At 37.7% G+C, this 25110-nt stretch overlaps 1 protein-coding gene across 1 annotated transcript in view; it reads right to left on the bottom strand.

The window, feature by feature from the left end:
* Nucleotides 1-9277: 9277 nt before the first annotated feature.
* ATM (ATM serine/threonine kinase) overlaps nt 9278-25110 on the bottom strand; it is a 55973-nt gene continuing 40140 nt past the window's right edge. Inside the window, exons 47-62 of the mRNA XM_058822535.1 lie at nt 24812-24931; nt 23288-23505; nt 22357-22564; nt 21640-21753; nt 21074-21232; nt 19793-19931; nt 19354-19436; nt 17961-18101; nt 16965-17081; nt 15650-15799; nt 14726-14891; nt 13438-13524; nt 13243-13357; nt 11614-11677; nt 10824-10960; nt 9278-10694 (exon numbers count right to left, since the gene is read on the bottom strand). Of these exons, the coding sequence (XP_058678518.1) occupies nt 10511-10694; nt 10824-10960; nt 11614-11677; nt 13243-13357; nt 13438-13524; nt 14726-14891; nt 15650-15799; nt 16965-17081; nt 17961-18101; nt 19354-19436; nt 19793-19931; nt 21074-21232; nt 21640-21753; nt 22357-22564; nt 23288-23505; nt 24812-24931 (2202 nt within the window). The 3' untranslated portion in view covers nt 9278-10510. The remainder of the gene's footprint in view (nt 10695-10823; nt 10961-11613; nt 11678-13242; nt 13358-13437; nt 13525-14725; nt 14892-15649; nt 15800-16964; nt 17082-17960; nt 18102-19353; nt 19437-19792; nt 19932-21073; nt 21233-21639; nt 21754-22356; nt 22565-23287; nt 23506-24811; nt 24932-25110) is intronic.

The following is a 25110-nucleotide window of genomic DNA, read 5'->3' as shown; positions in this document are numbered from 1 at the left end:
AAAATTTTAACAACCTCTGCCCAGATATGAAGAGCCCAATGAATGTGGATGATGAACTGTCATTTTCAGGGCAACAGAGGCAACATCAACACCCACTGAACTCAAATCGGCCCTTGAAAATTGCATCCTATCAGATTGTAGTCTCCTACTTGTTTCTGAGAACTAAATGGACTGTTCCTGAAAAATTCTTAATTCTATAGAAAAAGAGAAAATATGATATTTGTCACTTAAGTAATCCAATTTAATAAGAAAAAATTCAGACTTTTTTTGCGGCTTCTCACTTAAAATGGTCTGGCTTTTACTGCAAAACTGTGTTAATTAACCATATTATTGATTTTAGACTTCTTGAAGTGGATCACTATATTACATTATCCCAAGTTAATAAATGGTTAAAATTTTCCATACTCACTAATTGCGTGGGAAAGCAGCATTTTCTGATTAAATGGATATATTCTGATAGTGCTCAAAGACTTAAAAGAGGTTGCCTGAAAAGAAGACAGAATGAAAACAAACTAAGGCTCCCTTTCACACAAAATATTGTATATTGAGTTGAATCTAAACCTATAAAGTTTCTCCTCTTGCCCTTCTTGAAAAAAATCATTGATTCATGAAGGATCAGTTGTTCACTAATTGCTGAGGCAGATTTTCCTTTGGGAAAGAAAGCAAGCAAAGCAAACAAATCATGAGTTACAAAACAAGTGTTTCCCTTCCCAGGAACACTTGCTCCCGTCATGGAGCCAGCAGCTATTCCCTTGGCTGGTATCTCAAGATCTGAGAGCTGTGACAGCTTTCCTGGCACTTCCCCAGGATCAAGCATTCACTCACAGCAGGGAAATCAGCCCCTGTATTTTCAGTTAAATCAATGCTTATTACAGGGTCCTCTGTTTTTCCATGGAACAATGCCATATATTTATAGTTACAGCTGCCTTATTTGTATAATATTGCACCTACATTTGTGTTTTCCCTGTATTGTCAGACTAATACTTGTCTGGATTTAGCTTTGCATTTTAATTTATGTTAAATTACGTGTAATTGCTTTCTGTAATAAATTTTCATTTGGAGTACTGATGGGGATGAGGGCCTCTGGCAAGAGCTGTCCCTTACAACTGGCCTGAGTGGTTTCAAAAGCTATCTTGTGAGTGTCGTTGGGCCTGCTTTCAAACAGACTTTCTATTACTTTCGCAGCTTTTTGATCGCTGTTTCAAAGTCTTTGTCTTTGAAAAGAAGTTGCAATATCATCAGCAAATCTAGGGTGTGTTTTTTCCTGTGCTTTATGTCCTCTTCTTCAATCAAGGATTTTGAAACTCTTTGTTATATAAAAGGCAACAGGTTTTGTGGAACAGTATCTCCTGGCTTAATCAGTACAGGCATTCTCCTCTTTTATTTACCTGGTTTTATCCATCTAGCTGATCTAACAGCACTAACCATATATAACTTTTTTATTTCAAAATAAAAAAAAACTTTAGGGTTTGGTTTGTTCGAGGTTTTTTTGCCTGTGATAAGTTAAACAATACAGGATAATATGCTACATGATAAGAAGGATTAATAAATTAAAATGAAATAAAGTTTCTTCTATCTCTGATACATTTAAAATTTCCCGTTACCTGAGGCTGGATCAGCAGTGTGAATATGATAGTTATCTCTCAGGTCTTCACATTACTGACAAAGGAAGTCAAAGTAGTACACATGCTGCTACCATATGTAACTGGTCACAGGCTATCCAATGTATTTATTTGCTTATCTGGTAATCTCTGATTTCAGAAACAGAGATTCTGCTTACTTACCAAACTGATGGACATTATATAAAAATACAAATGGATGTACACATCCATTTAAAAATGGATCTATTGGGAGATTCAATTGCATGTCTACAACTGTCATTGAACTCAGTAACAAAATCTACTTTGTTGGCAGTAGGTATTGTTTTCTTCTATTATTCTTGAAGTAATTGGATGTTCTGACAGGGAAGATACTCACCAATGCTCTCCTTCCTGAATGTTCTTGATACAACTTTAAATTAAAATCTAGAACTATTCAGTAAGAGAAGTATCACAGTAAACAAATATAAAATTTTTGAGAAAATGACCGAGAGTCACTCCCTGGCAGCCACCAGGCACCCTGGGCCTGGAGCAGACAGGGCTGGCTGTGGGAGTGCCAGCTCCCTGTGAGTCACCCCCTCCTCCTGGCTTGATCCTCAAAGAAAAAGGTGGATTTCTCTGCTCATTCCCAGCTGGTGGGAAGCACATTTGTCAAGCCATGACATGAGTTTCAGCTTATGTTGCAGCTTACATCTAAGTGTCAGGCTGAGGGGAAAAAAAGCACTGTGGAAAGATACCTGGACTCAGAAAACTAAAATGGGGGTAGTTTCATTGTTCAGGGATGGCTTTCTGTGATCTCCTTGAAAGCTGCCAGTTGGAAGGGACCCACAAGGATCATTGAGTCCAGCTCCTGGCCCTGCACAGGACACGCCACGAGTCACACCATGTGCCTGAGAGCCCGAAATCCTGTGTATCCCAGCCTCAAGGATCATCACAGAACTGCTCAAACTTTCACTGGTATCCTGTTCACCTCTCATCTCCTTTCTGCTTTCTCATGGTACCCCAGTCTGTTTTCTGGACCAGCTCCTGTGAAAGGCCATTCACAAACCTGCTCCTGCCTGCTTTGCCTTTCGTTATTCCTGGTTTGCCTTTTGTTATTCCTGCTTTTTTCCTTCTGTGCATGTCTTTTGTTTTTAATTCAGAGTGACTTACAGATGCCACTCTTCCAGAAGTGAGGACCATGCTTGCTTGTCCATCAGATGACTCTAATTCATCAATTATACACATATCCTCTCTTATTACTCAAAAAGGAGGAGGAAAATAATTCTTCAAGGGTCACAAGTTGTTACTTATAGCTAGAAAAGAATTAGCTTAGAAAAGGATGTGGATATGATGAGCTAATTTTAAGTTGTGTAGGACTAAAACATTATTTTTCAGAGTATCTCTGTAAATTCTAAGCTGGAGGAAAAGAGCTGATTTTCACCCAGTGGTTTTTTCAGGAAAAATAAATTCAGGAATCTTGATGCTCTATTTCAATCTGCTTTCTATGTAGTGAATGTGGGACTGTACTTTATACCAATACATACTTCTCTGTAAGAGCTTTTTCACTATTAGCTTATTCTAACATAAAAAGAAACTATTTCTTCTAAAAATGTGTTCCGTTTCTCTTACATGAATAGGATTTATTAGACCATTTCAAGTTCTAAAATTTTCTAAGTTTGGAGCGGGAAAATCTGTTCACAGCTTTTTTCCACAGCGGTAAGTTAGAAAGACCTTTTTATTTTCTATATTTGCACTTCTCTGCAGGGTGCCCATTATTCCTTTACAGCAAAGAAGCTGCAGGTGTTAGAGGAGCAGATCTTCCTCTTCTGGTGAGGAGCCTTTACCCTCAGGAGATGAGGGCTGTACAGGTTAGGGAATGCAATGCAAAGTAAGGTACATTCTGCTGGTGAGTGGCCTGTTGGGTTCCACTACTGGCTGTCCCACTGCTTTGTAGTTGTGGCATAGGGTTGTAAAATCAGGCTCATTACAGTAATTGAAACCAGACAGTTATTTTTGATTGCCCCCAGTCTTTTCTGGGTCCCACAGTTACGGATGCACTGTGAGGCTGAAAACTGAAACTGTGATCCAAGGGAAAACAAAGCTGAACATCAAAGTAAAGACAAAACCAAAGGGAAGGAAGAACAGAAGAAACTAAGCACACAGAAGGCAGCTGTCTTTTAGAGTTAATTATGATGGACTTGAATTCATCTCTTACAAGCCACTTGAAAGCTGCTTGATAATTATGAAAATATTTATAGGCCAACTTGACTTCCTTTGCTAACTCTTGGGAGACTGAAGATGCTGTATTCTTTAGGCAGCTTTGTCTGCCTGCTAGAAACCTCACTATGCTTTGCACGTTTTCTAGTTTCTCTTCTAAAGGGCCTAAACCTGATCAAGAGCCTGTTTCTGCAAGTACTGCCAAGTAATTGAAGCAGAATATTCACAGTAAAATACTTTCTGACCTAATTTCTCTGTAGGATGCAAGCATTACAGATCATTATCTTTCCTTGCAGACAGAGTTGCTTGGTGTTGCATCAGACACTGTCATCAAAATCAGGCTAGGTACTGAGGTACTGTGAGCATCACTTTACCATATGGGGAATTCTCTGTGGTATTCATTCTGGATGCACAAAGTTGCCACTGCATGAAAGCATTAAGAACATTTGCATTCACCAAACGTGTTCAGCAAAGCAAGTCAAAGTGGCTAAAACTAGATTCCTAAATCCTCAAACTCTGCAGTGCTAACCACTCTAAGTCATTGTTATTGACTTACAGATTTGTGGGGGTTCTGCTTTTACTAAACCACAGCTTTTTTTTTTGCTTTTTTTCTTTTTTTTTTTCCCAGCTCAATCTTCGTTTCTCTGTTGATTTCAGCCACACCTGATTCTTATGGCAGACTCTTAATGGCCAGATTTATTCCACCTGTCTTTGGTCCCCTGGCAGAGATACATCAGGAAGAGTTGTTCAAAGTTCTTCTGTAGTCAGCAGGAAGAACCTGGGATCTCTGCAGGGCAATTAATGTCTTGGCCCTTGCAAAATTGCTCTGGCAGCCACAGAGGGAGCATGTGGAGTGTAGGCTTCTGACTTGGGTGCTGCAGGGAGACTTGAAAAATGGTATGAGGTGCTTAAATGTTCTGTTACTTGAAATATCTGACTATCTGCTTTGATTTAGGCATAAAATGCTGGTCTCTTGATTTTTGGTCTCTAAACAACATGAAAAATCATAGTCCTATGTAAATATCTAATGCTTTTGGGCTATTTAACCAAGTATTATGGCTGCCTCACCTGAAATTGCTGAAAGGAAGCTAGGTTATTGCCCAGATGTCTGGCATTTTTACCAAATTTCTGCTTGTCTTCTATAATGATTTGATTTCTGTCTCAAACCTCTCCCTCCTTATTTAACTTTGGGTTATGCACAGAATATCATTAGTATACCTCAATTCAATTATACACAAGGAAAATGAAGCATTAGGCACATCTATACTTTTGAATTACTCTAAGGATTTAACTGGTTTTATTGTGTTTTATTGTTGGCATAGGGATTTGTTAAGCAAGATTGTAACACCACTGCCTATGCACTTAATTATTTTAGAATTAAGTTTATTTTGGTTCTGACTGTACTTTTTGGAGAGAAGCAATTAATCAATGACTGCAATCAATGCAGCACTTTCTTTCTATTTAACACTTCCAATATTAGGAAATAATGTCTTCTTGTTAAAAAACCCCAAAATACTGACAAAGGCCATACATCAATACATGGGAGTGGTATCGTGAATCTTTAATACAAACCAGCTGTTTTTCTTGAATCTGCAAGGATAAATCATAAAAAATTGAGCAACTCTACAGCAAGGAAGCAGTTTCTAAATGGATGAGAATGCATTTTCAGTAAATTCTAGTTACCTCATAGAGAGACTTGGAAGACCAATATCAAAATAATGAGTTATTCATAAATTGGATATGTTAAATGCATTGTGACAGCCAGCAATAAAAGTAAATTACTTATTTTATATAGAGAACATGTTGTAACAGCCTCCTCCTCCAGTTAAGAAATCCATTTAACTCCTTGGTGTGTAGTCAATTGGATCACTCCTGTACTGAGATACTCATATTTCTAATAAAGAGTAACTGGAAAATGCAACAGAAATGTAAAAATATTTTTAATACAATCATATTAGTTCCTTGAAATTCTTTTGTAGATGTGCAAATTCTTAAAGCATTATTGAACTTTAAAAGCTTCAAGCATGCCTATAATTAAGAGATGAGTAGTTCTTTCATAGCAAGAAAGTATAAAAAGACCCCTCAGCTACAGCTGTAGTGCAGATGCTGTAATGAAACCAGAGAGCAATGAGTGAAGCAGGGGAGGGACAGCCTGAGAGCCACATTCAGTAAGGGCTTTTGAAATTAAAAAAAAAAAAAATGTACTTTATAACCATTAGAACAAAGACTCAGAAAATTGTGTAGGAGTGAGAAGGAAAGTGGTTTGAGAAGAACAGTGAGAAACAGGGAGCCCACAGGCTGACTTGCATGTCTTACATAAAGTAAAGCTGGTAATTTGGAGCTGAATGATGACAGGACACTTTTGCTTGAAGTAATTGTTGCATATCCTGAGGAGAAGCAGAGGCTCAAAGGTTTGTGTTTATCTTTCTGTACATAATGTCTGCCTTAACACAATCCCTCGTGTGTTGTCAGTGCTTTACGAGACCTTGTGTGTAAATGGCAGAATTAAGGTGAACAGATAAGAGATAATTACAATGAGATGTGTGTCACATGGAGGTTTGCACCCACGGTGCTTTTCACAGACCTAAATAAATTGATTTAACACCGGTTTTAATTACACTGGTAGGACAGCTGTGTGCTGATAGGGCATCAGTTTCTGTGTTTTGACATAGCCAAGGGGCTCTTAGTGTGTATGATCTACTTATGCATTATGCAATGCATAGGTGTGTTAACAGAATAAACCGATTAAGGTAGTGAGGCAAGTCTAAAAACCAAAACAAAATCATATAAAGACCCAGATTCTCCTTTCCTTTCCACTGAGATGACTGAAATGGTTTGATGTAATTTAGGGCTTGCTGTTGTCTAGAAAAAAAAAACTGCCAACAAACTTATTTTGTGAGGAATATTTTTTTATTTTAAACTATGGAAAATTATGAACTGGAAATTATTAAGTAAAAAAAAAAAGACTCAAACCTCAGAGCACTGATATCAGATAATTACAGAAACTACTTTGTTAGATGTACCATCTTAAGGAAATTTAATTTCATTATATCTCCATTTCTGCAGCACAATAGAACTGTCTCTAGCTTTGATTTTTTTGTTGTTGTTTTCAGTTAGTTTTATAAGGATTTGTAGCAGATATGCATATAGAGGAATTTTAAAGATGTAAATTATATATTTACTAGCATTTCCACTCTTGTTTAGACTTCCAGTTTATTAAGTCACAATATGATCCATATCTACAGTGTAACTTTAGTGGAACAGAGGCTTTGACTCCCTTTCAAGAAAAAAAAAGAATTCATATCAGGACCAGATATAACACCAGTAAGTTCACTTTTTCTCTGAGAAAGACCTTTTTCCAATGGATACAAATATTAAGTGTTTATTTTTTTATAGTATTTGTTTATATCTTCTCTACTCCATTGTGATGTGGAGTTCTAATTTCAGCAGAAAAGCTGACTAAACAAGCACTGCCTGACTGAAAACCCAAATGTCAGTTTGTCAGCTGCTTTTATAGTGGACTCTGCTGTTTATAAACACCAATGTCAATATCCTGCTCAAAATGCATTTGCAATAATTTAGTTTTTCAGAATGCATTACTTCACAGCACAGCTCAAGGCTTCTGCACAGTAGATGCTGAATTAATGCTCATACTTTATACTAAAAGCTGAAAAAGTTGTTACAAACTGATCCTTTATTTTTAGCTTTTATTACCAGGATTTTTTAATCTTTAGCCTGTTTCAGTAACATTTACTTAAATACATTTTGTCTGTAAAATAATCCCCTCTGGACTGTGATTGGTCTCTTTCTCTGTTCCAGGCTGTTTGCTTTACTTCTGGCAGTTCACAACACAGAAGTTCCTCAGGACAGGATGCTGTGAGGGGATGTCACAGTCAGTATTGCTTTTAGGGAAGATGAAGCCAAACCACTGGGCTTGTCTGCAGCATCAGCCCTAAGCCCTAAAGAGCTCTGCAATTCACCTCGGATTTTGCTTAACTGAAGTCTTTGCCTTTATTGCTAAATACCAAAGGGTGAGGGAGCACGAGGGCCATGGCTCAAGCAAGCTGGACCCCCAATATCCCACACTGCTCAGTCATCACCCACTTTATGGCTCAGCTTCAGGCAGCACCACTTGGCTTTTTCTCAGCTTTGGTTTGTCAGAGAGTTCATTTCAGAAGTGGTGCAAAAGGGAACAGCAGTGCCTGGGGTTTGGCTCAACAGTGTTTGTATACACTGGGCTGTGGGTGAAGAGTCTGGTAGGAAAAGGAAATGCAAACCAATGTGAAGACAGAGATACTAAGCAAGGTTGGTTAGACATTGCTTCCTTTTTTATGTCTGATTAGAGTAACTGACTTAACTTTTGGTTTTTGAGTAAGTTGATGTTACTTTCCAATTAAAGGCTTATATAATGTGTGAGCTATTTTAGGTATCTTGGCAAACTTTGTGGAATGAAAATCTTAACCAAGGAGTACTGGTCTAGTCCTGACGTGCCAGCTGTCTGAACACAGGTCAGGGCACTCCAAGAGTCTCTCCTCCATGAAAACATTTGTTTCGGGAGCTGCCCATGAGAGGTACTCATTTAGGCAAAACATCTTGATTGTTGATAAGTGATATCCAGAACGTCCATGCCATGCTTAAGGGTGTGGAAGCAGGGCCGGAGACTTGAAGAAAAAGTGCAAGTCCCTGTCTAACAATGACTGATTGTGTTGATAAAATTTATGAAGTTAAATTCCCTTAAAAGGACAGTGGGTTGGGAAGGCATGCTGAAGAAAGTTACACAATAGCTGAAGCTTGTGGTGTGCACAATGTAATTTCAGGTTTTCCTTTGGCTTGATGGGCCCAAATCCAACAGTAGTGTCCAGGCAAAGGTGACCTCGGGTACAATGACTGGAAGGTGTCTGGACATTCCAGGTGAGTCATGAAAAGTACAACTGCCTTACTAGTAGTTTATTTTATACAGCCTCAACTCTGTATGGAGCACTTTTTGGACAGAATTTCCAAAGCCACTATTTTCTCTGCAGTGGCTTGAGAAACACCTACCACTAAGCATTTGGTCTTCTAGAAATCAGAATCTATCTCTATGGGAAATCTCAAGACTCCCTACCACAGACAGAGGTAGTTTGGGGAATGTGTATGTGGAGGCAAAGCTGGGTTTGTATGGAAGAGTTAACAACTGATGAGAATCTAAAATATCTGTATCAAGATGGAAAAAAAAATCACATAAAAGCAGGATCTGCTCTCCCTTTACTGAGGATATAATGTACAAAAATACTACATTGATTATAAGAGACAGTAACAATTTTTGGGTGCAGATTGATATGGAATACACTAACATTATAGATCACCTCACGACAGTCTCTGGTGAAGAAAAATACTTAAAGGACTTTTTGTTCAGTCCTTTCCTACCTGCCATTGCTTGATAAGACATTTCTCCCTTTCCTAAGTGTCCTTTAAATTTCACACAAAGAGCATGGGCTCTGTCAGTTACTTTAATTTTCAGAGAACAAACAGATCATTGGACAGTATTTCCTCCCCACAAAAAAAAGCCAGGATGCACTTTTGGTTACAAGGATCAACAGAAATTTATGTCAGTTGCATGAAAACACACTACAAAAGACTCATTTTGCTATATAGACAATATCTTATAGCATAAAAGTTGTGGGAACACTATACAAATAAAACCACATTAAATGCTGATTGGAACAGGAGTTCTTCATTTATACTGCTGTAAAAACAATACTGTATGAAATGTAAACTAAGATAATGTAAGGGTACACCAACCTTTATTCCTATTTTGAAACATAAAGATGCTTTGGGAAGATTTATTAACTATGCAAGTTAGACCATTATTTGAATGGATTCTCTAATTATCCGTATTCACTGACTACCTGATTTTTTACTTTTAAGAAGGAGCAATGTCTTCTGTAAAACCACATGCACTCAGAATGAGATTTTTGTGCTCAGAATACAACTTCAGTGTTTCTGAGAGGTGTTTACTGCAAATACAGTGACTGGTTTTTTTACAGGCATTTCCAATACACTAAGTTTCATTGTATGGTCAATATGTCAAGGAAATCAGAGCAACAAAAGCTAAATATTTTTTATTGTACCAGCATAAATTTAATTTACAACAGAAAAAAAGCAGCATATTTTATTTGACCTAAAGTTGTCATTTATATACACAAGCTTTAGCTTAAAAAACTCCAACCCCAAAACCCCTTGATTCATTACACATGAGGTTCTCTGGTTTTCTTTTCTTTCACTGTGAAATTAAAGTATAACCCCCTTTTGGAAATGTAGTTTGGGTGGTTATATCATGAATCCTGGTTTTTGGATCATCCATTTTACACAGTCATGTCACCACTACCAGATAGAGGAGTCCTGCATTTTAGCAGATACACAGCAGTGATGAATCTCATGTTTTAAGAACACAACACATCCAGTCTGCCCAAGCAAAGTCCTCGTGGGTCACAAGGAACATCAAAGCAGTGCTTGGTGGTTTAGACTGTAGGATGAAGCTAAGCAGAATAAAAAATGTTTCACAGTTACAGCTTATTGAAAAAAAAACCCCAAGCCATCCACCAAATGCTAATATGGATAAGGCATCGTGGTTACTCTTGATATAAATTTTGTGAAATACCAGTTTGAAATGTTAGAAAACTTAGTGCAAAGAAAAATAGGTTTCTTCTAAAAGCGTGCTGGATCCTTCCAAGTCACACCCAGGGTTTCCATCCGGGAAAGAGACGGCTCAGATTTTTAGGGTCCATGGCCTGTTGGATGAGGAGGTTCACCTGCCCTCCCACACTGAGCACTGTTCCCTCCTCAACACCTTTCAGCTTCTCCTGGAGTCTCATCAGAACGCGCTCAGCCACCTTGTTAAAACTCTGGTCATCACTGCTGGCAGAATAAAAAAAAAAAAAGAGATGCTCTAGGTATGGATCCTGAACAACATGAACAACATCCAGTGAGAAAACCATAAAGCAAGGCAACAGTGCAGCAAGAGGAGGCTAAGAAAAAATCTTGCACCTGGCTTTTCTTTTAGGTTCTTGTGGATCAGTACCAAGTGTAGAGCTCATGTCAGCCTCATCCTCCGGCCTCTGCTGCAAATACAAAGCTTTCAAGGGGTTCATGGTCCAGTCGAAAAGAGGATCATAGAGCAGCACCTACAGAGGAAATAAACCTCTTTTTAATTTCAGCTGTTAATTACAGCTATTTCAGTGCCCTAGCACTATTGGAAACACACACTAACCACAATATTGGGAGGGTGAGTGTTTTGGTTTGGTTTTTTTTTTTTTTAATCAGTCGAATTGGGCTAAATTGGTCAGTAAATTATCCAACAACATTGCCTCTGGGCACTTGCAGGTTTTTGTGTGGTTCATGCTTCATAAAGTTTTGCCATCAGTCCCACCTCAGCAGTGAATTTTTTAATACACTGCTAGGCACTAAAGAGAATCATTAGCTTTTAATGCACAGTATACCCTGCTTTCAAAAATCAGTTTAATTCTCTTCTTTGTGACTTATGCAAAGAGGATTTAATTGAATCACTATTACTCCTGTTGGGAATGTTGCACTATGGCTAGAAGCATGTAGGTGTTCAAGAGAGAGAACTGCCTGAAGGAAACAGTTTCCATAGAAAATGCAAACTGGTTACAGCTTTATCAAAAATTACATGAATTAACAAATCTGACCAACACCACTATGTTCTAATTCAGTACAAAACACTCTAAATGAGTATCTGGTGCAGTGATGCATACAAAGACAAGAAACTGAAGACATTCTGGCAGGTTACTATCCAAAGGCAAGAAAAAATACTTACCTCTACAATAGTCAACAAGGCTTCTTGAGAATTTCTCATAACAGCCATTGTTTTCTCACAGCATCTAGAAAATATTTTACAGTATTTTAGGCTATTTTGGTAAGATGAAATGGTATTTTTGTAGTTTAAATAATGGATATTTGTGCTCTACTTAAAGTGTGGTTTCTAACATAGGCGTTAACCTCTCTGATATTTTCACCTGGGGAAAAAAAGAAGAGAAATTTAGACATGTAAAACCAAGAGAAGACTGTGTAGTTCACTGATTGTTATTTCTCTGTGGAAAGGGATGACCTGTTTCACTGTCTGGAATATTTTGATATGCAGGATTAACCACTGAGTTAACACTGCCTATTAGGGTGTGCCACAGTGGCAGCAGTGCTTGGCTGGATGAAAACACGTGCTGGGCTGCTCTGGGATTGGAGAATCTTGGTAGGGCTGTTTCCCATGAAATGAGCAGATCCAGTAGCCACACTGTAAGCAATTTCTGAAATCTTCCCAATGAGTTTTGGTACAGAAGTGGTTACCTGCATTCACTCCCAAGCAAACTAAGCTCCTGGAAGGAATGCCAAACTATCCTATGGGACAGGGACTCCTGTGAAAGAGGGTTTGGGATCTGTCTACCTCAGGATGAGAACACACACACCAAAGTTCACTGAACACATTCACAGCCAAGGGCCTGATTACCACTGACACCTGAACTGTTAAGTACAAATCAGGCTGGCTGAGGCAGAAACAGCAGCTGCACCAGTGCCTTTGATACTCATTTACTTCAGCTGGAGCCCAACAAGTCAAGTTTTTCTGTATCATAGTTTCAGAAGTAATAGCAAACTGTGAGTTTGACAGAGTCATCTTTAGACTAGAACTGGCAGTGACTGCTCCTTCATGGGACAAAGGTGTACTAGGAACTACTTATTAGCCTTAATTGCTGCCTTAGAAAGACAACACCTACACCATGTGATTTTTTTAAAGACATGAAATTTGGGGATTGCAAGCATTACTTCACAAACATCATCCAAGTCTGGAATGAGAAATGTCCTGCTATTTAGGAATCCCTTGGGTCATTCACAGCAGGTAGGATGGAGGTTTACTGAAACTCAGCTAATTTAGGATTCTTCTGTTTTGCAGTCCAGATCTATTATGGGATTTAGATTTTGCACTTACAAAGTAATATAAAATATATGATCCAAAAGGGAATAAAATACTCCAAATTAAATTCATAAAACTAAACAGAAATTAGAGTCAAAACAAATGTTTTTGGTTCAAAGACATTTAACAGCTCCAAATATATAGTATAGCTGTGAAAGAAATACACAGTTCTGAAGGAAAAAAAATCATTCTGAATCAACATTTAGCTGTGGAGCCTCTGGAAACTGAGCCCTCCCTGAATTCCACAAGAGAGTGACATTAACCCATTGGCAAGTGAACAGTATGAAACACTGAGCAACAAAAATGAGCTTGCAGCTGGTTATATAAATACAAAACAGGAGTTAAAGGTCAGGATTTAGGTTTGGGTGTTACCAGCAGAAATCTGAGTCCCCTCTCAAGCACCAGAATTATTTAACATGTGACAATCAAAAGCTGGAAGTACTCTGCTGCCTCCTCACCCCTGTGCAGTTCAGGAGCACTCACCTCCTGAAGACCCCTTCCACGCCGGTGATGCCCATTCCATCCACAATGTCCCTGGTTAGCCTAAATGGAACAGTCTCTGGTGTGGGAAGGATTTTGCCTTGCTCAAAAGCAACCCCTAAATAAAAGGAATATAAAAGTTTTTTTAAAAAAAGTTAAAGTAAAGAAAAATTAAGGTTCTCTTGCTGTCCTACTTACCCAGATCTATATGCACCAGTTCTGCAGTTTGTTCATCTATCAAGATATTCTGAACGTGTCTGTCTCCAAGTCCAAGAATGTAGCCAACTGAAACAAAAATGTAAGTGCTGAAACCATGTCATAAAAACCACAGAAAGCTTAAGAAAGATTACTGTGAGAATATTTCATCCCCCATATATAGTGTTGACTAGGGAAAGAGCAAATACCATTCCACAAATCCAAAAAGAAAATGCTGACTGAATGAAATTGCAAAACGTTTATTCTCATACAGATGTGCTTTGTTTTATCTGCTCCACAGATTTCTTCCCCATTTTCTACTTGTAGATCAAAAATTATCAAATAATATTGCATCTTGCAAAACAAATTTAAAAATTAAAAGCAAGTGCACAATAAAATCAGGTTTTTTGTATTATTACTAACATTAGCAACCCCCTCCAACAAAACAGCTGTTGTCCAAGTCAGTTTTAAAAATCTCCAGTGATCCAAATTATAGGAAAGACCTTTCATGTAAGCCTATTTCAGTGCTTTACTATCCTTAAATGTAGAAAACCTCCAAACTACATTTCCCTTACTGCAATTTACACCTTTAATGTTTTTATTAGCTGATGGACATGACAGCAGTAGTATTTCCTACAAAAATATTTCTTCTGAATTGTATTAAACTGCAGATTTACCTTTTTTTTCAGTAAAAAGGGCGTGCACAAACATGTTACCATCTAAAATGGGATCTACTGCAATTTCTGAAATCTACTAACAAATGTCTTCAGGAGACTCAGTACAGAACTGAGTCATCAAGAAAAGAATCCACAGTACTTGCATTTAAGTACTTCTCTTTCTTTATTATGACAGGGAAAACAAAGGCTTAATAACCAAGCTTAAATAACCATTTCAGTCATGGATAATAATGCCAGTACAAAGACAGTAAAAGATTGAGCTTTTCAATTCACCTAAAGCATCAGAGGCTACACATGAAATGAATAAATTTTAAACTAAGACAACAGAAATAAAATCAGGTTAAAAAACCCAAAGTACCAGAATCTAAGAAAACAAATCACTATATAAACAAAGAGGAGCAGATTTTCATTCTTCCCTCTGCAGCAAAAATGGGGGTGTGGAGGAACAAATCAGAAATCTTAATTACAAAATAATGCTGATGTTCTTGCTGGCCTTTTTTGCCCCCTACTATGCCTTTTTTGACATGCCACAAAAGCAGGACAGCCACTATGTCTGAAATGGTAAAAACTCTTAGGCTGTGTAACCTAAAAAGGCCCTGTAATTAATGCAATACCTATAGAAGATGTAGCCACACTGCGAGTGTATGCCAGTCGCTTTTCAAACCACACAGCTGGGTCCAGGAATTTCTCCATGCAGAAATACCGGAACACAGGCTGAAAATTCTCACAGACTTCCATGAAGATTCTGTATTTCTCTTCAGAATGTTTCTTTTGGGCATCCTTTAAACACATAAGAAACATTTTAGCCATGACCAACTGCTTCAGAAGGAAACGAACTCTTCTTTCCTTTCTACCCACCTCCCCTCCATCAAATGCTGTTATCACTTCTTTCTCTTTCTGAGCTAAGAATTATTGTCTTTTTTGCAGCAATTATTAATGTCCCTAACTATCTGTCTTACTAAACAATTCTATTTTTATACACAACTTAGAGGCTAAAAAACATGGGGAAAAACCACTCCTATTTCTTTGATGCAGCAGCTGCATGTCTTTTAGGCATGTGGAGATATATGGATCTTGTTGAGAGACACTTCCTTTCTTTGCACTCTGTTCTGGCACCTCTGCTTATCTGATGGCCTCATGTCACTGTGAGAAAGTCATCCTCACTGATTCCCATGCAAATGCTCCACCAAGCATAAAAATACACTTTTATCCTGTTACTATGATAGCAATTTGAAAGGAAACAGATTCTTGCACAATCATGGGTATAAAAGTAACAGCTATACTTGACTGCAATTTTGTACACTTATGGTGAGGAAACTTATCATAAACTTATGATCATAAACTTAAAATCATAAACTTATGATCTGTGGAACTGAACTAAAAGTTTAAATATCTATCCATTCCATGCCACTGGTCACATTCATTATTAGATATACCAAAGCTATAGTATGTAGTTCTCTGTAAATTCCACCCCCCTCCCCCCAGTAAATATTATGAATCAGCTTTTGTTTTGTTTTTTTCAAGTTATTTGGACTCACCAGAATTATTTTATGACATTGATAGCTGGAGTAATCCTTTGGCCTGTATCTCTTGTGAGCTCCTTCTTCAGCATTCACAAGGAACTCTCCAATGGGAGTAGTTCCTGAGCACCACTCCAGAACTCCACTTCTCTGGGAAAGGGGAACCACCTGGAAAAGCAAAACCACAGAGGGGAGATTATACATGGGGGAAGGCTATACACACTCAACTGTGAGTACACACTCTGCAGAGCATGGGTGCACATTTCTGTTTGTTTAAAAAGACAAAGAAGGCCAAACCATGCAGCTGACACCTCAATATATCTTCTAAATAACCACATATACAAAAATCCACACAAATGTTTTCACCTAATAATTGCAATTTTTCCCTAGCCCATGAACCTTCCACTAGACATGTAATGATTAGCTACTGCCTGTTTCCTTCAATTTTTTTTTCTTATGGAAGTCTCTATATCTCACAATTCTATTTTTCTCACTCATTCTATTTTTCCTTGCTGTTGTTCATTTTTTACACACATAGAAACCTGAGTCTTACTTGAAAATTATTCCAAAAGTGACTTTAACTATACCTGAGAATTCTTAAAACCACACTAGCAATTCAGATAAGCACCTTTAGAGATTCCAGAGTGCACATTTCTCATTTGTCAAAGAGAATAGGTTATACTTTGAGAGTACTTATTCAGAGGTCACCTTCACAGCTATTATTATAATGCCAAGTACATAAAAGGAAGAAGCAAAAGTTCCTGTTTAAATACACTTTCTGCATTCACAATAAGAATTTATTGCAATTCTTATTCCCAATTCCTATTCCCAATTCTGATTCCAATACGATTTGGATCATATTCCCAATTCCAAAAAAAAACCAGTTCAAATTCTGCATGAAAGACCCTAGATGGGACTTCTGGATTTATTTGTAAGGAATGTTGCAAGACTAGAATTAATTGCTAATTAAGGAATATCACATGGCAAATTAATGAGAATTCATAAACAAACTTGTGTGTTCAAGTTTAATCACTAGCAACTTACAGTTTAATGACAGTGTATTACCTAATTTCTTTTCAATTAAAAGTTCATATAAAGAAATCTTTGAAGAGTATTTAAATATATATTAGGCATCAATAAATTCACTTTAATGATTTGAAAAAAATTAAATTGTAATAAATATATTGCCTATTCCATACCTGAAGGCACAGTGACTATTTTAATAGCCCATAACTAAAAATCCTTTTATATTGCATTTGGGTTAAAAAGAGGAGAAGAGGGAAATATGCTTTATTTCTCTACTGCCACAGAGAAGATTTAGTGTTCGGGTTACCTTGTATCTTCGGATATTTAATTTCCTCTTTCTTGTTTCAGTGTTTTGCTGGAGCAATGTATTGCACATCTGGAAAACTTGTTGCATGACAGCATCTTGTCTCAGGTCATCACGTCCCTTCAGCATAAACAGAAAAAGCTGTTGAAAAACACTTCTCAGCATCTATTTTTGCTCAGCAAGTAAAAAAAAATTATTTTAAAAATTGCACAAAACACAAGTTACTTTTCCACAATAATCACTTGCAATAAAATGTAATTAACAGTTGTTTTTTTTGTCTGTGTTTTGTTTTCTGTTAGTGCTCAGCTGCTTAAACAGAACCATCATTAACTTAAATCATCACCTTTTTTTTTTTTGGACAGATGTTATTTGATTCAGATGTTAGTTGATTCTATCAACCTAAATGTCTTATGGTTCTCTTTTTAAAAAACAGGTATTTGATTCACCACTATTTAGCAAGTCAGCACACAGGTGAAGCAGCATCAGTTGGCACTGCAGTTCTGATTGTTGGATGCAGATCTGGTGATTCATGCTACTCTTTAAAGCTTTCAAAACTAACCCATACTTAGCAGCAAAACAGAATTCTCCCAGCAACTGCCAAATGTTTGTTTTCAGAGAATGAAATCAGCTGAGTCTAAGAAGAAATAAAGTTTTTTAGAGATCTTTACTTCTATGTGCATGCTTTTGATTGTCTCTGAATTGCAAATACTGTTTTTATGTGGAAGAAGAAAGGAGGTATTTAACACAATATATTGATAGTTCTTATTTACAGAACACTTCAGGTCACCAGCTGAGACATGACCAGGCAAGTCTGGTAGTTGTCAGGTAAGCTACTAGGTATTAATTACATGCACTGCTGAATTACAAACATATTTAATATAATTACTTATTATTTATATTATATTACTTAGTAATACTTCACAATTTCGTTTATTAAAGCATTCCTCAACTAAGGAAACTGACAGTGAAGTGTGAAAAGTCTGCTCTGACAGAACCCACCTTAACCAGCTGCCTCCTTTCTTTACCATCTGATCCTACACAATCTATTATTTTAGGCAGATTTATGCCTCCTGCTAAACGAAATTCTCGCTTGAACGAACTTATTGTCACCAAATTTTCATATTGTCCTGTGGGATCCACCTGAAATTAAAAATACAGTTAAAATGAATGTAAATATTACCTCCATTTTACTCAGACAAAGCAGTAATAAGTTCTTTGCAAACCTCATTAGCAGACTATATGCTAAATATTAACATGAGCACTCTATCACCTACAAGGATAATACCACAAAGGCTATGAAAATATGCTGAGCAAAGGATTTTTTTTTTCTTTTATTCCTCCTTGTTCACCTCATTGGTAGAGGGGACATGGTACTGCAGACTTGCACTAAACAAACTGTGTCACAATGTCCCAGCTAGCACTGTCCCAAGAAACAGCTCACATAAAAGCTGGGGAGCATTAGGCTTAGACCAATCTAAGGACCAAATCCACAATCCCAAACCTGCTGCAGGGTACAGGATCTATACCTCAGCCACCCCCTGTACCCTCGTGCCCCAGAGGAACACTGCCCCAGGAGGCCACATCACAGAGCTGCAGCCATTTCAGTCAGTCTGTACTGGAGGAGAAGAAAGGCAAAGAAAAGAATGATCCAGTTGCACAAAGGAGCAACACCTGGGGCCAACTGGAGCCCTACAAACAGATGATATTTAGGATGGGTGGCAACTTCTGGTTTCTGAAGTCAAATACCTTAAAGCAGTCCCTTGACTTATTCAGCTTTATAGACATAGCCTGAGGGATTTCAACAGGAGGAATTCTGGCCTTGCAACATTTCAACTTATATGGTGGTCAAAAAAGCAACTCTATGCCCCTGAAACTGTTCAGTTTCCCAGGTGGAGTGCGTGGTATCAAAAGGTGAGCTCCTGTGCACCCATCCAGGGAATGGGAATGGATCATTGCCCATTACTGAATGGTAAAAGCACAGGAAAGCAGAAGAGGCACAGCTATTAATTCTCACACCTTCTGTGACATTCAGTTGCCTCCCTGAAACTCTGAGCTAGCACCTACAACACAGGAGATTCCCACTCCCAAATCCCCTAGGTGAGTTAGGGAGCTCACTATGGTACCACCTTTGGATAATGAGAGACTACTCAGAGGTAACAGTGCCAAACTGTCTTTGTACAATAAACCACTATCCAGCACACACAATGCCTGGGATCATGGTCTTCTAAGGAAACCATCTCAGCCTGCACCTCCCACCTGACAAGGAAGTATCCCCAGAGGTGGACCTGGAAAGACCATGGGAATTGGATGAAAACTTGACTGCCATTACAAAAGCCTGAAGATGGTTCTATGATGATGGGACTTTAGTGTGTATTTTTTCAACTTCAGTCACCTTAATTTCCATGGTAGGAACAACAACATCCTCCAAGTTCTTCAGTTTAATGATTGGCTGGTCAGCTGGAATACTTATTCCTTCTGTAATTAAGAGGCATTAACATTTTTAAATTCAGAGCTATAAAATACACCTGAACTGACAAAACCCAGCCTACATCGCTTTTGGGACCCAAAACCTCACTGCATGCCTTTACTGAGGAAGATGACCATAGGACAACTGTGGTGATTTTTGGAGTTTTGTACTAAGGGTCTGAGCCCTACAGTGCAAGTAATTACTATGACTTTCAATCCAGACTACATTATGTATCTATCAAAAACAGGACACAATGCTACTGCCTCTTTTAACTAAACATCAGTATTTAAAGTACACTTTTTAATCTGGGAAAATAAAACCTATCTTCATTATTAAAACACAAACCAGTTTTCATAAGACTTACTTCTTTCAGATTTCCACTGAGTACAATCTAAATTTGCTAATGTGATGTAAGCATCACAAAGTGCTTCCATGTCTCTAACCATAGGAGCTCTTCTTTTCCTTACAATATTCATTATTGCCCTGGCAGCTTCCATTCTGTCCTAAAAAACCCAAGGAAAACAAAGATCAGATTTTGTAAACTATATTTTTAATATTAAAGATGCATCATAACATGCAGTCAATTAAGTACAATTGAGATATGTCCTATGAAAACAGAGCAAATTGCAGCAATGGACAGCCCTTTGTGAGATGACCTGAAATAATTATAAGAAAAAATTCTGTGCTGTCTGATCTGAGATAATGAGTACTGTAAAATTTTATTGGCAATGGAGAGGGAGCAAACCTATCCAGGCAAAGCGCAAAAGACATGCAAAAGTTCTTCAGAAAAAGGACAAACAGGTTTTTAGATGTTCTTCCACCCTCTGCCTGCTTCTGTTATTTCCTCCCAGCTGAAGACGAAAATCTTGTATGCAAAAGACAGAAACCTGTCCATGCATTCCTTTGTGCCTGGCTCTGAGAGACTTACTTTAGCATAATTCCAATCCTAAGGGGGGGAATCACAAAAGAACTACAGATGTGAGAGAAAGGCCAAAAAAAAGCCACACTAAAAATGTGGTGAAAAAAATGTATGTGGGGGGTAAGAGGACAATGACAACCAACCATGTCAGGCCTATAATGATGGGGAAAAGAAGGGGCAACACTTTAGATGTGGGATGATTCCAAAGACAGGTTAAACAAAAATTAAGCAAAACCAACATTATCATGAAACCACAGTTCAGTGTTACCTATCAGCATGGCTTTTAACACGGACCAAAAGATGCACAAGGCAAATTGCTTAGATGGAACATGTTACCACTCAAAGCAGAAAAAATATCCAATTCAGTATGTACTTTCAACAATAAAGCCACTCAAGTCTTTCTTGCATCTAAAATCCTTTTTACAGAATGACACACCAGGGATATCTATCACAAGAGTCTGCAATAATCAGGGCTATTTGTGGCACAAAATGTTAACCGTATTTTCCTCAACCCTGTAATGATTTCTTTCAATAATAATTACCTACTTATGCACAAAAGGGGTTTTTAAATTATTAAAAGTACTGTTTCCCTCCTACTGCTTCTTAACAAAAGTCTGCTAATGAGCTCTATACTAAAACACCTCTCTACATGTTTTGGGTTTTTTCATTTTTTAACAAAATTAAAGGATTGAATGTGATTAATAGAATAGAAGTTTTTGTAGTCACCACATCAAGCTGGGAGATCTCTTTTGGTGCATTTTTAATTAACTTATTTCTTCTTATTGCATCTGGTTTTGTGAGAAGTTCATCTTTGTTAGCATTAGCCAAAGCTAATATTATAAACAAAGTATGATGCGGATGATCCAGTGAAATTCGAGACAATAGCTGCCAACAAAAGAAAAAGATCCCATTATTGAAAACAGTACAGAAGAGAAAAAAAAATACTTAATTAACATTATTATTTCTTTTGAACTTCTAAGGTTCCTAAGATGAAATAAAAGGTAATACTTTTCCACAACTGAAAAAACATTCAAAGTACATTTCTATAACTCCATAAAACTACTCTTATATTACAAGAAAATCAATAAAGTTGATTTTTTAAGTTAAGAAATGAAAGAAGTCCCCAATCCTCTTCCCCCACCATACTGATTAGGCATCACTCATTTTTAATACACTCTTATCACCACTGTAACTTGTTTAGCTGTAACTGCTCAGAGGAAGGTGGATATTGTTTAGAAGTAGGCACTACCAAGCCAGTCAAGGTATCTTTAGATAAGAAAAGCAAAAATTACATTATTCAGAACTTCATGAAATCCTAAACCACCCATCATCTTGGTTCCCATTCGAGCAGCCAGCTGGTACATCAGAGGCAAGAACTTGTATGAAGGGATCTTCTGTGCATTTTTCTGCAGGAGAGAAAACTCAGTTAGAGAGCTGTACTAAACTAAACTAGTTGTACTAAACCTAACAAAAACTGCAATAATAATAATAATAATAATAATAATAATAATAATAATAATAATAATAATAATTTTAAATTAAGAATTATTATGGCTGCCTGATCAAGCAGCAATTCAGTGGGTATCATATCATCCTGACCCATGTCTCCTAAATGTTGCAGGTCCTTCATAGGAGTACTATTTTCTCTTCTACCTTTCATGGCTTTTCACCTGAAAGTATATATAATATGAACAAGAATAATGTACCTAAGGATGTTGGAGATGGGTAGATTCCAAGGTATGTGAAGAACAAGGGGACCGCAGTAAACGATCATGACATATGTTTAATCATACAGACTTATCAAATTAAAACGCTAATTAAAGTTAAATTAATATGCATTGAGGACTACAGATCTCACTGATGAAAAACTAACTGATAAGCAATGACAACTGAAAAAAGAAAGTTTTCAGGAAAAGTTAAGGGGCTACATAATTTGTCTTTTAGAAATACAGGAGAAGATGGCTATTTATTTGCCAAAGCATTAGGAAATAAAGGGAGCAAACATATACCTTCATCATTTCATTGACTCTGTCAACTCCAGAATTTTCAAGCCAGAGGGAACAGAGTCGGAATATCCACATATCATGTTCTTCTCCACTTAGTAAACAGCTGATGTAGTTCTCCACTGCTTTACACAAGAAGCGTTTGCGGTCCTCAGTCAGGGCTTGTATTGCCCCTTCATCCAGCTCAAGTTCTCGCTGAACCTTCACTGTGTATCTACATGAATAGATGTCATGTTTAAACAACAAATTATTTATTAATCAACTGACAGCAAGGCCTTCCCTAGGTCTCACTATTTTAACATTTTTAAAGTTGTTCTGTATGTACAAGCACAGTAAAATAAACAACTAAGAAACTGTATGGTGGGAGCTACTCCTTTACTGGTATGTGCACACAGACTCACTGCTGTAAGTAAACTTCCTGTCTTCTGTCTCTTCTTGATTTAATCTCAATATTGGTACAAATGTGAATATCCAGTACAGATCATTTGTGTAACGACTTCAGTGTCCAGCAGCTGAAGTTCATCCTTTTCTGCTCACTTGCAGGTGCTCTTACTAAGTCTTTAAGAATTCTGTATTAAATTTCATTCTACTCTCTCACTAAATGTGAAAGAGAGAAAAATGCCAACTCATTATTTATACTATGTAACATTTTTGTCAAATAAACTGAACAGATCCAGGCAATCACATGAATTCCAGGCCATGACCATCCACACTGTGTCCCTGGCTTAGTTTTGGCCCACGCTATCCAGCACACACCTAGACCATGTCCGGGCACAGTTCAGAAACCATTCACAAGCAGCACTGTGGATCTGACCGCGGCTTTGTGGAGGAGGGAAAATGCAGCTGTAGAGAGGTCACCCACACTGCAGCTGTTGCCCAGAGAGTAAGCTGGAGCCTGCGACAGCTCCAGAGTATCCAGTCTCCATTTATTGCTCACCTGTTGGTCTGAACTCTACGCTCCCTGATGAGACCAACCTCCTCCTTGGCCTTCTTCAGCAAGGCCTGCTTATTTTCAAACTCCGATGATTTCATGTAATTCTCAATCCGCTGGTACTGATTATCAGAGAAACGAGCCAAGGAGAGGAAAGCCTTCATTTTTCCTTTCTTCAGCTCTTCACTGCTGTCTCCACTGTGGCTTGCAGCAATTTCCACAGCCTAAAGGAGAAGTTACAATAAAGGTAAGATCAATAATCAGATAAATAGTGCTGCATAAAACTTGATGAAACTCTGTTCTCACAGAAAAACGGAATGGTTGAGGCTGGAAGGGACTTCTGGAGCTCATCTTGTTCAAGTCCCTCCCTGCAAAGGGTCATCTGCTTGAATAGATTTAATACTGCCTGTGATGGAATAAATATGCATACAAAATGAATCTAACAGGCTGAATATTTTTCTCCTAAGTGAATTTAATCTTTGATAAATGTTTCAGTGCAAACAGTCAAAAAATATTGTCCTGTATGAAACAGCTTTAACAGCCATACAGGAATTTTCCATGCTTTTATCTTTTACAGTAACAAGGCATGACGTTTTAAAACAGTCTTATAGCCTTGTATCACAAGCTGGTGAGAAAAAAAAATGGAAGACAGTCCAAAAAGTGCCAAAAGTAAAGGAAATTATATAAGAAAGTCATGGATTCAAATCAGAGTGAAGAAAGCATATAGATAGCAACAGAGAAAGGCAACTATGTTGAGTTTCATAAATTAGTGTGAAATAAAGAAATGCAGAGCGGGCAAATATTAATACAAACATTTCTATTACTGGCTAAAAGTTAAAAACAAAAAAATTACAGCACTTTGAAACAACAGACCAAGACTTTGCAGCATCTCAGGGGTGACCTTATCACTATCTACAACTGCCTTCAAAGGAGGGTGCAGCCAGGCAGGAAGTCAGGCTCTTCTCCCAGGTAACAACCAACAGGACAAGAGGACATAGCCTTAACCTTAAGCTACACCAGGGGAGGCTCAGGTTGGGCATTAGGAAGAATTTCTTCACAAGAGGGGTGATCAGACACTGGAGTTGGCTGCCCATGGAGGTACCATGGTCTGGTTGACATGGGGATGTTGGGTCACAGGTTGGACTCCATGATCCCAGAGGTGTTTTCCAACCTGACTGATTCTGTGCAAATGCAATGCTGTACTAAAAAGCTGGTGAGTGAATAACCTGTCCTGAGAAGGAAGAGGAAGGGATAGGGAACAGGAAAGGGAAACTAGACTAGTAGTGGTAATCACTGCACTTCTAAGCCAATAAAAGACATTGCACTGTGATTTCTACAAAGCCATATTCTGAACTTTTAATAAGATTACAGTGTTACACAATACAATGTAAAACCATAATATTTATATAAGAAACCATATTTTCAATAAATAAAAAAAAGATTGCACTAAAAAAATCTACTTGACATTTTAACACTATATTTTAACACAGCATAATCTCACAGATAGCACATTTCAAAGACTGGATGCACCTTTTCTAAGTATTTCTGCATGATGACTGTAGGGTTTTCCAAGCATGTTTCAGCTAACCAGGTTCCACAGAGCCTCAGGCACTCTGTATACATCAATTTCAGGTGAGGATCATTCTCGACCTTTGAAAATGCAAGTTTTGGAAGAAAAAAATTAAAGAGAGAGAGGCATCAAACAAAAACATCTTTTACATATGAGGTAGGAAATTTCTAAAGCCTTTAAACCCTGAACAGAATTCAATCACTGAGGCCTATTACACATAATGCATCCACAGAGTCATTTTCCATCCACATCTACAGTA

This window comes from Ammospiza caudacuta, chromosome 2 (assembly GCF_027887145.1).
Source record: "Ammospiza caudacuta isolate bAmmCau1 chromosome 2, bAmmCau1.pri, whole genome shotgun sequence".
NCBI classification, from domain to species: domain Eukaryota; kingdom Metazoa; phylum Chordata; class Aves; order Passeriformes; family Passerellidae; genus Ammospiza; species Ammospiza caudacuta.
This window is presented reverse-complemented; position numbering and strand designations above follow the sequence as displayed.